The 15742-nt window shown below is 44.9% G+C and overlaps 1 protein-coding gene across 1 annotated transcript; it reads left to right on the top strand.

The window, feature by feature from the left end:
• The first annotated feature begins 347 nt into the window (after nucleotides 1-347).
• Nucleotides 348-13474, top strand: egf (epidermal growth factor). The gene is made up of 21 exons (XM_034543001.1): nucleotides 348-536; nucleotides 757-938; nucleotides 1714-1941; nucleotides 2042-2244; nucleotides 2381-2494; nucleotides 2720-2842; nucleotides 4836-4961; nucleotides 5768-5893; nucleotides 5983-6119; nucleotides 6433-6581; nucleotides 6848-6952; nucleotides 7068-7291; nucleotides 8441-8608; nucleotides 8905-9054; nucleotides 9167-9292; nucleotides 9390-9506; nucleotides 9969-10134; nucleotides 10806-10970; nucleotides 12913-13015; nucleotides 13103-13199; nucleotides 13332-13474. The coding sequence occupies exons 1-21, from the start codon at nucleotides 384-386 to the stop codon at nucleotides 13472-13474; spliced, it is 3105 nt and encodes a 1034-aa protein (XP_034398892.1). The 5' UTR covers nucleotides 348-383.
• The last annotated feature ends 2268 nt before the right edge of the window (nucleotides 13475-15742 follow it).

Raw genomic sequence — 15742 nt, 5'->3', positions numbered from 1 at the left:
TTTATTGGGGTCAATTTAACCCGCTAGTGCCTTAAATAAATGATCATTTTTAAAGTCTGGCTTTATCTTAACACATTTTACCAATAGAAAATGCTACATCGCCTTGCCTTTTTTTAATAACGTTGGATCGTTTAATTTACGGTAAATTAATTATTTTTTAATGCATTAACTGGATACATATACTCAGTATAAACAAATGTAGTCGAGTAAAAAGTACAAATACTGAAGTACGTCGGTCTACAATTATGAAGCTTTGGAAGTACGGGCGCGTTTTTAAGGCCTTAAGAAATTCATAAGATCAAATGACAGACATGTGATGTTCTATATCTCGTCAAGCCTCACAGCCATTCCTGATATTTGGCCACGGGAAAGCTATTCATCGGATGGACCTCGATGGGAAGAACCAGAGAAGACTCGTGGCTGGAGTGGGAAGCTCCATGCTGCTGGACTTTCATTTCAGAGAGGAGAGAGTCTACTGGGCTGACAAACACACGGGGGTCATCTACAAGGCGTCCGTGAGAGGAGCTCACAGACAGGTGATTATGTAACGGCTATAAAGTTGAGGAGAGAACTTAGATTCCAGTCCCTAGTCATCCGACGCATCACTATGGCGGTTAAGGAACAGTGTTAACAAATATATAGGATATATAGGCTTAACTACCAAAACTCAAACTCCTTCTTTTCTTGATATACAACAATTATGCATTCGTCTTTGACTGGACGAGGACAATTTTAATTGCAACGTCTGTTTTCCAGAAACTGTACTCATCTGACAAACATATCTCGGGCCTCGCAGTGGACTGGATTTGGAACCGTGTCTATTGGACGAGTGGAGAAAAGGGAAAAATCAAGACAATGGATATAAATGGGAAAAATGAAAGGACTCTTTTAAGACACTTGACCCAACCACATTCTGTAAACGTTGACCCCACTAGCAGGTAATCCACTCTCTCACGATGGCACTTGTTTCTCATGTAACAGTAGACAACGTCAACATACATACTACCAAGTAATCATCAGTGCATATATCATATCATAGTTGTTTTTTCATAGTTTTTTGACGACAAAGCATAAGCATGTCTTTTTGTTTTTCGCTATTTCACCCCCCAAAAATGAAAACTACGATGGAGATGGGTTTGCCTTTTCCAGGGCGTTATATAGCGAATATCACAATTTTCTGTTTAATGTGAGGTCTATGGATTCAGGCATAATCCTGAGAAGCAATCTCATTCTCCCAGCCTGTCCCCCCCCCCCCCCCCCCCCCCCCGCCACCCCCCCCCCCCACACACACACTGCGCTGTCTATATCCATGCCCCCGAGTGGATAAAAGTGAATAATGTCGGCGACGGATTTATATTAACATTTGAAATATTTCTCCGAGAAATAAAATGCCAAGAGCACGTTTAGTCTTTAACTTACATGTCTTTGGGGTGTTTTTGGAATGTATTAAACATGACTATAATATGACGACGAGGCAGAACGATTACAAAGCCACTGATTTGGGGGCATTCCTGATAGTATTCGTATGAGGGTGTTGGAGAGGTGCCAGAACAGGTGTGAAGGTATTTAGCCATATCATATCTTTATAGCCACGATGTAACAAAACAAGAACTATAAAATAATTTGCCAAATATTTTTTTTTTTTTTAAAAGGAGAAATTTGGCAATGCTTATCATCAAAGACCTTTCTCAGTTCAAAACTAATATTTTGCAGGTTTCTTTTTTGGCTGTCTGGCGGGACGACCCCCAGTATCCAGCGGTCCGATGTGACAGGACAGATGAAAACGACACTCATTAAGATGGCCGGACAACTGGAAGCCCTGTCAATTGACCGAGAGGACAACAGACTGTTCTGGGTTCAGTTTGGTCTCCAAGGAGAGGGTGCCATTGCCTCTTGCGATTACAACGGCAACATCCTGCACATCATGGATCGGCCACTTTGGTGAGCAGATGGTTGTGGTCCCAGTTATTTATTTATCGTGACGTTTTTCTTCGCACGCGGGGATAAAAAAAACTTGTTTGTTTTTGTCTCCTTTGGTCAGGTCTCAGTCACCGGGGATATCAGTTTTCCTGGAGCACTTGTACTACACTGATGCAGCATCTCGGGTTATAAAACAAGTAAACAAGTACGCTGGTGGAGAGCCACTGATTGTTAACATAAAACAAATGGCAAAACCCCCAGTTAATATCAAGGTGGTACATCCCCTCAACCAGCCAATGGCAGACTCCCAATCATCTGTTCCAGGTTACAGCTGAACTTTGACATTTAAAATTGCTCTGTAGCGACTCTCTATTGTCATCCCGTGTATTTACATTTACTTTAGGCGTGTCTCAAATGATAACGGGTCAGTATTGCATGACCGTTGGCCCTTTTCAAACAGGTTGTGACGAACAGAGTGGAAAGTGCGTGAATGTGTGTTCCGGTCTGGCCGAGCAGGCGGCGTGCCAATGCAGTGAAGGCTTCGCTCTCAGTAAGCAAGGCACTTATTGCGAAGGTTGGTATCCATCCCATTGAATCAATGAAATAAACATTCCATCAAGGAAAGATGTGTTAGTAGAGAAACGAGCGATGACTGCCCGTTACCAAAGATGGAAATCTCACAAGTTGCCGTCCATTGCCCATCATAAACATATACTCCTACTGCCGGGTGGCAATGCATTTAAATAAGAGCTTCATGAAAATAAATTGACATCGCTATATCTGTCTGTGTTCGCCGTAGATGTGAATGAATGTGCCCACTGGAACCACGGCTGCTCTCTGGGTTGTGAAAACATCCCCGGCTCCTATTTCTGTACCTGCCCTAAAGGGTATGCCCTCCTCCCGGACAGGAAGACATGTGGAGGTATAGTGGAAGTGTCTGTGTTATTGTTATGATGGTAACTCATTTAAATCCTGTTTCATATATTCTAATTTACTAAAACACTTTACTTTTGATACTGGTTACAAAAGACTTTGGCACTTGAGGCTTTAAGAAATTGCAAATATACTCCTTGATAGTATTGACACCCCCACTCTATAAAACCGTCTGAAACAGGCACTCATGTAGTATTCAATAAAATACCACAAAGCAGTTTTGTCCTTTATGTGAATCCATGTCAAGTGATATTTGAAGCAGGACTGCATCGTAAATTGGTAAAGTAAAATCTGAGTTTCTGAGTACTTCTGTGCTAGTTGTACAGAATTATGTTTCAATGAAATGGTTTCGGATCCGAACCTCTTTGAAAGGTGGCATTTGTCCCCCAGACACGACTTTGACCCCCCCCCCCCCCCCCGGAGCCAATAAAAAGGCTGGGTCATATGCTAAGCATACTGGACTAGACATATGCGAGCTGTCAATTGTGTGTCAAGTTATTTGGGTCAAAACAGTGACACTTTGTCAGTAAAGGTCTGGTTCTGCTCAGACTGAGAGGCTGTGTCAGGTCGATGTCATATGCAAGTTACTAAATGTATTTAGTTTTAGGATTTAGGATTAAACCAATATGTTTGTTGGCAATCTTTTTTTATTATAAATCAGACAGCAGCCGGCTCTCTAGTATAAAAAAGGAGGTCAGAGTTCGGAGACATTCTGATGGTTTTACTAATCCAGATATTCCATATAGATGTTCCACCTCAGCTGGTGTTTGGTCATTCCTCTGTCGGCCATAATGCAGCTCTGTTGTCTGAAGTCGGAGCAGAATCAACAGATAATTTTTTTCGTGAATAGCAACAGGATCAACAGATTATTTCTTTCGTGAATAGCAACAGAATCAACAGATTATTTTTAGTGAACAGATACCTCAGACAATCGAATGCTCTGGCACAAACAATCTTAATTTAGTGACATGAACTGGCAATATAGCAATTCATTTTGTCAAGGATTTGGTGACAATTGTTCTACTTTTTGGTCTTACCTTAAAAACCCACAGTCTACACAGCGCCTAACTCACTTCACACATTGTGGACATTCTCTTCTCTTCTAATCTCGCAGCATAACGAGGCCAACAGAACTGGGGAGGTTTACATTCACGATGAGATTAGATGAAGAGGTGACATTTGCAATGGGAACATATCTGGTCAGCAGCTTTGTCCACTCTAAGCCGTTTAGCAGACAACCTTTGCCAAGGTCCAGAAGAAGACAAGTGGCCGGCTAGACAATACAGCCGACGACAGAGATTACGTGGCACGGTATATAGCCGGGCCGCTTACTTCTTTTTATCATTAAAAAAAATGTTCTTCTTCATTTTCATATATAGAACACTCCCTTTCTGCATGTTTGCTCATCGTTTATTCAATTAATTAAGTATTAAAAAAAGCGTAGCACAAAACATCAAGAAGCTGGAAGGCGAGAACATTTATTTTCTCTTTTTTTTTTTCTACCCGTATGACCACGAGGGAGAAGTTACTAGTCAGACGCAGAGATACTGTAACTATTTCACATCAGATTCATATCTGTACGGCCCCCGACATCACGGCCACAGAAGGTACCACGCTCGTGTGAGCTAACATCACATCGGCCTCACTGTTTGACTGCATTCTCATCACACGTTCACCTGTTTCGATTGGGTGAGGGCTGACTTCATGAAGGGATTTTACTAAGAAGCTTGTGGGCCGTCCGGCTGTGAGATTCGACAACACGCCGAGCCTCCGAATAACCTGGAGATCCCTTTTGATGTTGCAACATGGCCCGTAAATAATCAGTTGCATCACAGCAAATCCTTTAGCTCGTGTTCACCGTTTTCCGACGTGTCTCCGATTTGAACTCGCTCGGCTTTAATTTAGATCCCATTTGTACCATTATTGTTACCGTGAAAAATGAAACCATTTTTAAGATATTGATTTTCTTTTCCCCCGATCAGAAATCGTACCATGCGAAGGCAATACGACCAGGAAGTGCGTCCATGGGTGCCTGATAACGGACAAGGGTGCTGTCTGTGTGTGTCCTGAGGGATCTTCACTGCAGGAGGATGGACAAGCCTGTACTGGTAAGGACCACCTCACAGATTATTCGGAGACGAAAAAAATTAACAGTAAATTCAGGATTTTATGCAATTATTTAGTAATAAAAAACAGTCTATCTTATTATATTATATAATTAATATTTATATGTTATATACGTTCAAAAATACACCACTGTAGAAAGTTTAAATGCTGAAGCTCAATGCATAGAGAAGGAATTTGTTTTCTTATACTATAAACAGTCGAAAACATAAATATAGTAGAATAATATTATTAAGAATTGATCTCATTACAACGACGGTACAATATTTCATATTTTTTGTCATTTTTATAGACCTAACATTGTAGCGACAGCATTATTTCCAGCGTAAGTTATCTAAATATAACGGAGGTGAGAGTTGAATCAAAAGGGGTCAAACCGAGGTGAGAGGGATCAGAAGTCGGCGCAGTCCTCAGGTGGCTTTGCATGACTGCTGAACAGATATCATACACGTGATATAGTTTTAATTATAAAGATTTACAATCCAAGTGGTATTCTGTGGCCGATGAGTCATGCATAATGCATGCATATAAGTAACGCTTCCTCCCCCTACGACCAGTGGACACGCTGTCAACAAGAGAGTTGCCTTTCTGAACCGGGCTGAATAAAAATGAAATACATAGCTCCAGTTTTAGAGCCAAAGTCAAACAGCGCCCAACACTACATGCAAATTGTCGTTTTTTCCAGTAATAAGATCTATGAAGCGTCAACATGTCGTTGGAAAACGGGGCCTCTATGTGAGTGTGTGTGTGTGTGTGTGTGTGTGTGTAACACACTGTGTCGCCGTTGCAGGCTGCTCGTCTGCAGACAGAGGGGGCTGCAGTCAGCTCTGTACTCCCGTCGCCCCGAGCGGGCGGCGCTGTGGTTGTCTGCCCGGCTACCAGCTCCACCAAGACGGCAGGCGCTGCATGGCCTCTGGTGAGTCATGCTATGGAAAAAAAAGCCGTCGGGTTTTACATCTAACTGAAGCACATCCCATCATAACACAATGCGTTTCTATTCCTCAGGACCGCCGCCGTATCTACTCGTGGCAAATCTGGTGGACGTACGAGAAATTCATCCTGAAGGCACCGGGGATCGAACCCTCGTGGAGGATCCGAGGGGAACGATCATAGCTTTGGACTATGACCCTGTCCAGAAAAATGTAAGATGAAAACGACTTACATCTTTTATTTTCAGACATTTTTCATAGATGCAATCGTAGTACAGTTGGTACTCCACTGCCCTAAGGTGTCAGAAGTCCTCAGGAGTAGCGTAACTTAGGAAGACCAGATCCAGGTTTTTGTGAAGACAACCAGGGACATCTAGTGGACGGACACTGTCATTTGACGGCCTGTTTCATGAAAAAAATATATTTTCTACTCGTTGCGATACGGAGCATCTATTTTCATCTATGCTCATCGATTTTTAAAAGCTGAATGAATTTCTTTTTGATATTCTCGAATGTGGTTTTGAAGGTGTACTTTGCCAGCGCAAGCCGGAAGACAATCGAGCGGGTGGATCTGAACGGCGGGTCGAGGGACGTTCTGGTCTCTGATGGTTTGGACTCTCCGGAGGGACTGGCGATCGACTGGGTCCACCGCAGGATGTACTGGACGGATAAAGGGTGGGTGGGGTTAAATGTGTGAGGATGAAAGTTTTAACTCGATCATTTGTATTTTCAATGTTTATTTTTTTGCTTTTGATACTTTGCTTGTATTAGATTGTATTCTTCCGTTTTGTTTCTATTAAAACGTCAAAAAACAAAATCACTTTAGGAGTTGTTTTTTGTATTAGACCCCAATAAAAATATATCCAATATTGGTTTTCTGTTGCATTACCGTGTCAGAATTTGTATGCTTTTTGTTTTTCGGCTTGACTTTTGTCCTGCAGCCGGTCCAATGTGGACTGCAGTACCTTAACTGGGCGGAACAGAGAAACCATCGTCAGCAAAGGGCTGGAAAGACCACGAGGAATCGCGGTTCACCCTTTGGCAAAGTGAGTGTGGCCGTATGAGTGCGATAGTTTCAGAAATGAAAAACTTGTCTAGAGGGATTAAAAACTCCTGGAGGTTCTGTGGGATTAATTCACGATGCTCTCTTTACTTTTTGAGGAAGTTGTTCTGGACTGACATAGGGGCCCATCCTGTCGTGGAAAGGTCCTCTTTGGAGGGGAAGGAGCGCACCGTCATCGCCAGCACCGACCTTGTGTCACCGAGCGGCCTGACCATCGACTTCACGGAGGACCGTCTGTTCTGGTGCGACCAGAGGAGGGGCCGGGTGGAGACCGCCGCTCTGGATGGCTCAGATCGACAGGTCCTGTTAGAGAACCAAGTAGGTGAGGCTTGTGTGACACATACACACACACACACACACACACACGCATGATACAAGTGCACTCTATTGACAAAAGGTTTGATTATAATATTGCAATTCAGGGCAGATTTTGCGTGTCGTGAGGAGCTAAGAAGAGGTCTTCACGGGTCTTTCTGAAACCAAGACCTGCATAGGTTCAGTTCCCCGATTTATATATTTTTTGGCAGGAAACGCAGGCGAGAGAGAGAGAGAGAGAGAGAGAGAGAGAGAGGCGATGACATGCAGCAAAAAGACCGCGGGCCAAACTCAAATCTGAGCCGCTGCCTTCAGGACTGAGCCTTAATGGTAGAAGCACCTGTGAGCTGGGTCCCGGGGCTGTGAAGGGTCAGAGGTCAAACTCTGAGAACCCAGATGATTGCAAATTAGTGACGCCAGCGTATACGCAATTATTATTATAGTCCAAGTTATTATAACAGCCCAAGTTATCTTTGTTCTGCCAAGATATGAAAAAAAATGCAAATATGATTGCGTTTTGTCATCCGTCACCGTCAAATTTTAGGTTAACTTGTTCATCCACTGTGAAATTGGTCTGCGTCTCCCAGACGGATTTGGGGTCAGACATGTCTGGGGTTCCAAGCATTCTAATGACAGACGGGTCTGGTTTGCTTCCGGGGAGCACAGTTCTGGGTCTTTTAGGATTTTGGCATGAATTCTCGTGAAGACCTCAAGTCGAGTCCAGCAGAAGCTAATTCAAGCCCGACATGAACAGAACTGAGCCTGGCAAAGTAAAGTGCAGCTGAACAAAATCCATTTAAGAATTTAAGACCGAAAGACGAAGGAAAATAATCCATCTGTTCCCAGCAATCAAATGTGTTGAATTCCCTCTTTCACTCGTGTCCTTTGCAAATCACAGCTCTCTCTCTCTCTCTCTCTCTCTCTCTCTCTCTCTCTCTCTCTCTCTCTCTCTCTCTCTCTCTCTCTCTCTCTCTCTCTCTCTCTCTCTCTCTCTCTCTCTCTCTCTCTCTCTCTCTCTCTCTCTCTCTCTCTCTCTCTCTCTCTCTCTCTCTCTCTCTCTCTCTCTCTCTCTCTCTCTCTCTCTCTCTCTCTCTCTCTCTCTCTCTCTCTCTCTCTCTCTCTCTCTCTCTCTCTCTCTCTCTTCCGATTCCTCCAGGTCGACCTTTTGACCTTGCGGTATTTGAGGACAGGTTGTGGATGTCCGATGGGGAGCACCAGCAGCTGAGGAGCGTTCACAAGCGGACCGGGAGAAAACTGCAGCGCATCCGCGGCGACTTGGTCCAACCGGCGTCCATCGTGGTGGTTCATCCTCTTGCGAAACCAGGTGCGGGGAGGGATTCCCTTTTTAAGAGATTCATTTGTTCAGAAATCATACGCTGAGGATTAAAAAAAAAAGGCGGCATGTAGCAAAAGCAAATGAAGGATGATCCCGAGATGGAAGATTGTGCATTGAGTATATTCTGCCGCCTCCTCCGTCTTTTCCGCCACGTGTCAGTATTTACAACGCCATGCACAAAAAAAATAGGAATAAACAATTCATCAGATTTTTAAAATGAATGTTTTGAAGCATTTGAGGTCCTGATTGAGTCTCAGATTGTCCTTCTGCATCCACATCTTCAGGGGCCGACGTCTGCCTTCACCTGAATGGAGATTGCGCCCAGGTGTGCGAGAGCAAACTGGGATCCGCCCACTGCTCCTGCCTGTCGGGCCACGTCCTGTCAGCCGATGGAAGAAGCTGCCCGCCCGCCGGCTCCTCCAGTGGAACAGCGGGTGACATACATTTAGGCCCGCGTATTTAAAGTGCATCAATTCTTTCCGCATAAAGCTAGAAAACTGCCGAGTGACGGACCCTCGCGTTGACTCTATGAATTCATTATTGCAGAATCTGGAGGCAGCGAATCCGACGATTCGACGTTCACCGAGAACAAAACACCCCTGAAGACACCGGATGAAGCGGAGCCCGATCTGGACTCTGAGCCAACTCTCTACACGGACAAGATGGTTTCAGGTAACGGTGCGGCTCGTCCGGGGGTATCGTTCTTCCCACTCGAGATGTTAATTTCCGACTAAATGTGTACGATTCCATATGTGCCCTTCTCCGTCAGACCAGAGCGTGTGCTCCGCCCTGGGCTGTGATGTCAACGCACAGTGCCTGCTGCGCGCCGGCAGCCCGAGCTGTCTGTGTCTCGATGGCTTTACCGGTGATGGACAGCTGTGTGTGGGTGAGTAATTCTGGGTCTTATAAGGGAGAAAGTAACATTATCCCGAGGACAATTTGTGGGATTATAATTGACGCTTTTATCCCACTCGCAGCAGGAGGGGTGGAAATTGTACACTTGGGCATAGGAGTTTTAAAACCCATTACACACAGGCAGAGCTGCTCCGGAAGCGAAGATACAGATTTAATGACCTCAAGTTTGCTTTTTTTGTCTCTACGCAGCATTCAGGAGGTCAAAAATATACACATTCATGAATAAGAAATGAATGAATGCTCATGTCGATGTGCTGGTGGCATCGAATGTGAACGCACAACAGGTGCACTATTTAAAGCGTTGAGAGGGAGTGGCAGGGCTTGTAACATAGCTATCATGAGTGAAATGTGACATGATCACCTTTATCAAAAATGGAATAATATATATATATATATAAACGATATTATGTCCCCCCCAAAATCCTCTCCTCAGAGTTGAAGACCCCGTCGCCGTGGGTGACGACCGGCAGCCCCGCTGACGTCTCCACCCGGCACCGCGACAGTAACTCAGTGGAGAGTTGCCCGTCCTCCCACGAGTCCTACTGTCTGTACCAGGGCGTCTGCTTCTACTTTCCTGAGATGGAGTCCTACGCGTGCAAGTAAATACCCTTACTTGTGTTCAAAGAGACAATGTCCCTTTCCCGAGCTGACGTAGATGAGAATTATGCGATAACTCAAACTGCAACGATGAGTATATTGAGGTGATCTATAAGTATTTATCTTCAAGGTGGCAATTCATATAGTTAGAAAGTATGCGAGTACCTCCTGCAGCACATGTTACAGGTTTTCTGGTGTCTTCTCTTTTGTGTTATTCACTCCAGCGGACCACCACTAGGTGTCACTGTTGTTCCATTATTATAGTCATAACCTCATGGCCAAGTGACAGAGGAGTCAGAATTTGACCTTTTCATATCTATGCACGTGCTACATAAAACTAATTTCAAGACAATGAGCAGGAACATCTTGTGGATGTCATCTCTGATGATATAATTATACCCAGCTCAAACGGAGGAGACATTTAAATCCCTTCTATGATCCGAGTACATCATTTTTTTACCTCGCTCAGTATGATATTACTTATACTTACACAAAGTTTGTCAGATGTATTTTGTTGTTAATTTCATCGTTTCGTCAGTCGGCAGAACCTTCGCTCCATAACGTGTTGTAAATCGGTGTGTTTACATGTTGCTGGGATGTTTGATGTGTCACGTGCTCAATGATGGATGGTGATCATGAACTCACGCTGCGTTTGACTTTACTCCTGTTGCAGTTGTGTCTCGGGCTACATGGGGGAGCGTTGTCAGTTCAGCGACCTGGAGTGGTGGGAGCTTCAGCAGGCCGAGGAGGAGAAGAGGAGGAACGTGGTCATCGCGGCCTGCACGGTGGCCCTCGTTTCCCTGCTCTCCATCGCCGCCTGTGTCACCTACTGTTACGGGTGAGAGGGGACACGGAGGAGAAGTGGTAAATGCATTGTGAAAATGAAGCGAGAGATGATGAGGAGAAGGAGAAGGAGAAGGGAAGAGTCAATTGGGTGGAACTCTGTGAAGAGTCAAAGGAGGAAGGGGGGAAAAAAGGAGCAAATGGCGAGGCCTAATGGAGGAATGAGGGGAGGGCGTGATGAGAAAGAAAGTAGAAGACAAATAAGCAAAGTAGGTATAAAAAAATGAGAAAGAAAAAGAAAACTGAAATGGAAAAATAAAGATGGAGAAGACACAAAACAAAGCATGAATGGAAGGAAGGAAGGTAGGAGGAAGATGAGCCACAGAGGAAAGGATTGGTGAGTGGAGACTAATTAACCGAGAACAAGAATATGATGTTTCATTTGTAGCGATAAATGCAAAGAATGTGACATATGTCCCCCTGCTAAAATGTTCTATAAGTATAACCTTTAGGACCAGTCTAACCAAATTGTTAAAAACTGCATTCCATATATAAAATGTCCCCCCCAAATCCTACCTCCAAATGATATTGTTATGCAAAGTAATGAGATACTTACGTCCCCAAAACGAACCCCCAATGGTTAAAAGAGAGCCCTGTTACAGTACTACACCCCCCCCAATGGTAGATACATTACAATAATGTTGTAGTTTAAGCAGTCAGCTGTGCTGCGTGTAGTCTTCCGGTCACTGGAGGCACCGGGCAGCCGGGGAGGAGAAGGAATGAGCTGGCGGCATTTAGAGGTGTCTATCAAACCCGGGGTGGCGTGTAATGCCGGTGTCTCGGCGTGACAGCGCGGGGCAGGGGGGGGGGTCGCGCGCGCGGAACGAATGGCATCGCACGGCCTCCTCCTCCTCCGCCCCACCCTCCTCTCTGCCGAGGCTTCTCCTCCGCCCCACCCTCCTCTCTGCCGAGGCTTCTCCTCCGCTCCACCCTCCCCTCTCCGCCGAGGCCTCCTCCTCCGCTCCCACCCTCCCCTCTCCGCCGAGGCCTCCTCCTCCGCTCCACCCTCCCCTCTCCGCCGAGGCCTCCTCCTCCTACCCACCCTCCCCTCTCTGCCGAGGCCTCCTCCTCCGCTCCCACCCTCCCCTCTCCGCCGAGGCCTCCTCCTCCGCTCCACCCTCCCCTCTCCGCCGAGGCCTCCTCCTCCGCTCCCACCCTCCCCTCTCCGCCGAGGCCTCCTCCTCCGCTCCCACCCTCCCCTCTTCGCCGACTGCGTCCAAACATTTCTTTTTTTTCCCCCCCTTGTGCACGAGGCACGTTTTCAATGACATGCTTGGTTTAGCTTGTTCTACAGCAATTACACATCAAAATAGGTCATTTCTCAGCAGCAAAATGGAGCCGCTGAGGTATGACCCCGGAGGAAACGCTACATGGCCGCCAATAGCTCTGCCTCAGATTGCCTTCTGCACTTCACTGCGAGTGCACTTGAAGAGGAAACTAAACCAGCAAACTCACACACACACACAGTCAATATCATACAGTACATATGGGCTAACGAAAACACAACTTGCTTCTCATGCGGTGTCTTTTAAGGCTCTTTCATGCAAAGAAATACAAAATACACCAAAAGCGTAAGACACACAGGCCTTTGGGCATGTTTATTTTTACACCTGAATTTAGCCCCTCGGGTCAACAAGTCAGGTAGACGTCATATATCCTGGAAGCATTTTCGAAACGACTTCTTTTCTTTTTTACAACATGTTTTTGCACCTTTTTTTTAGGACAATAAACTGCCAACAGGTTATGCAGAGCACGGTTCAATTTCATAAGTTGAATATAAAGGCGACACCTTCGTGACTTGATAGCCATATCTGGACTAATATGGATTTGCATGTAAAAGTTACACGTTAATCTCGGTATTCAGTGAGTTTGAGGACACTTCGGATTTATTAATTCATTACGATACGGCATGTTTGCTCTCACTGTCCTGTGTGCAGAACCAGAACATTCTTCCACAAACAGCCCTCAGTGGACAACGTGAGCGAGACCAGCGAGACAGACGAGAGCGTGTCGGAGACCACCACGACCAGCGTGGCTCGGGTAAGACCGTCATCAACCGAGCAAGAAGACATATTGTGTAGGATCATAGAGCGAGAGTCGGAAACTAATGGCTGTACAAACCTGCAGTTCTACATGGCGGCAGTAAATGGTGAGGAAGGAATGGTCATCCCGGCCATGGGCTGTCCCAGGAGAGCCGTCTGTCCTTCCTGCTCTTCAGAACTAGGTACCTGAAACTAATGGAAACACCCTGGCATTCATCTTTGCACACAGTATTGACTTCTAACTGAAATAAAATCTTCTAGACTGCGATATTTTTGCGATAAAATCCCTAAATTATGTTGGTTTTTTTTGCAAGGTGACAACCATGCGTCTGATGAGTCGGGAACGTTGTCCAAACACAACCGAGGGTATGAGTGTTCCATGGTGTCGGCTGTTGCCGTGGAGACCACGCAAGCCCGCTGTCCATCGCTCAAGTCCGTCTCCGACGAGCTCATGTAGTCTTTCAAGACACCAGAGCTCCACCAGTTCAGACCGACACAGCTGTGCAGTTAAAACACACACACACACACACACACACACACACACACACACACATACTGTAACATCTGGCCCGTGTGCAAAGTGGTAAATTAAGAGTTTTCATTTCAAAACGACATACCTCACATATGACCATCAATGTATTTGTTGTATTTTTTGGGGTAAAAACTAATATATGGTTTGTTACTCTCATCTGTAGATTTCGAGCTATTCCAAGTATCTGCAGGCATTACACAGAATAAATACATACGTATTATAGTGACAGCAAGTCATTAGACACAGACAAATACAAACACTGGCTAGTTAACATGAAAACGGAAAGCATGTGCAGAAAGTCTAAAAGGAAAAGGAAACTATAGTTCACGCACATAGACTGTTAAATACCTGGAAAATAAATATATATTATATGATAAACAATTTTCCAAAATGCAGAATTTGGAATGAAACTCTTCCCTGCATTAACATTTATTTACCTGATATTGTAGCTGACAATAGCGTAAACTATGTAATGTAAAATACATACGTATACTACGGACAGTATGTCTTTCTTAAACAGTTCCAAAGTGGACCTTAAGTATATTTTCTGGTGTTGTAAAAATCGAAAAGGCAAATATAAGAAAGCGAACAAAAACAATAAAATCTGGTCATATTTCTTCCCATTGCTCACTTTTGAAAGTGAATTAAAGAACAAGTAGACCACGAGTCATCTCCAGAAAGAAAACAGCTCGCTTTCTGTTTTTTATCCATAGCATAAAGCATAAATACTAAGACTTTTAGTTCACGTTTTAGTCGTTCATTTTGTTTTATTTAAATTCATCTCGTCGACCAGCTCATCGAACCAAATGTGTGACGTCAACTTTTATAAAACCAGCAAAGAAAGCGCGACAGCTCACACAACTAACCTGACGATGTAAAGTGTGATATTGTTTGCCAGTTGTATATTTATTTTGAATACAAAAGATCTTTGTTTACTTGTGCCAGAGCTCCATTAATATCTATGCTTTGATAAATGCAGCCGAGGGCACACTGAGCTGGACGGACGATCGACTGAATTGGATCGCTTGGTTTGGAAAGGGGAGGTGTCGTGTTATTGATTTATATCTGACGTCTTTGCCCTATTCTTCATATCTAAACAAGCAAAAAAACAATGGTGGTATTGGAAAACACGACCCTCTGTTTTCATTCACGCTGTCTATAACTCTCTGATTATGTGTTCTTTTCAGCCGCTATGTGCTATAACTGGAATTACAACAAATCGCAAGATGAGGCTTGCTTTTATGTCCCAACAATAAAAAGATATATTCACAGCAACAACCCAAAAAAAGGTGCTCTGTTAATAACTGCAACGCATTTTGGCATCGCCCCCGAGACGCATTAAAACCCGTGAGCTCTCCTAAACGTGTGCTGTTCTTCTTCACCGAACCTCCTTTTCATTGCAAAAAAAAAAAACCACACTTTTCTAATGACATCGTCTTCTCGTAATTGAAAGATTATTTCGGCCACTCGCAGCGCGGCCTTCGTCTCGTTGAGCCCCTCCTGCCCCCCCCCCCCCCCCGCATCACCCTCTTCCTCGGAGCTCTTGCCCTCGCTCCATCGACGGTGCTTTTTGCTCCTCCACCAAATCTAACGCTCTGGTGGCGTCGGTACTGATGCTGCGGCCCTCCACCACCGCCCCCCGCCTGCCTATTTCTATTTCTATCTCCGACTGCGACACTCCGTCTCAAGGTTGACTGGGAATTGTTAATAGAAGGACCCCACAGCCTCTTCTTTTTTTTCTCGAGGCAATGGCAGAAAACAAAGCACTTTGACTCAAAAACCATGAGGGGCCACATCGATATTGATTTTCCCGGCGAGACACACTTATCTATATATTGGCCTCCATTAGAGCTAACAGATAGGTTAGGGCGCCACTCCAAACAGCAGCACTTCAGAAGCCAAGTCAAGTAAAGATGGAATTGGGCCACAGTGTCAATTTATCTTGTATTGCTCCTCGATTGGGGCAACAGGGGGCAATAGAGTCACGGACCCCGTAAGTAACCGAGGGGGCCTCAAGGGGCCACCGTTTTGTAACTCCTGTGCATGTGCCATTGTTTTAGACGGTATTATATATATATACTGTATATGGTTGCGGTTAATTGGGAAGGCTACACCTCGCTACGATCTAATACAACAGTGCTGGATTTGTATGATACAGAGGGGTGTTTGTCACCTCACTGGTATAAATAGGGT

Source organism: Cyclopterus lumpus, chromosome 10, assembly GCF_009769545.1.
Source record: "Cyclopterus lumpus isolate fCycLum1 chromosome 10, fCycLum1.pri, whole genome shotgun sequence".
Taxonomy (NCBI): domain Eukaryota; kingdom Metazoa; phylum Chordata; class Actinopteri; order Perciformes; family Cyclopteridae; genus Cyclopterus; species Cyclopterus lumpus.
The sequence above is the reverse complement of the archived record's forward strand: the minus strand, read 5'-3'. Positions and strand labels throughout refer to the sequence as shown.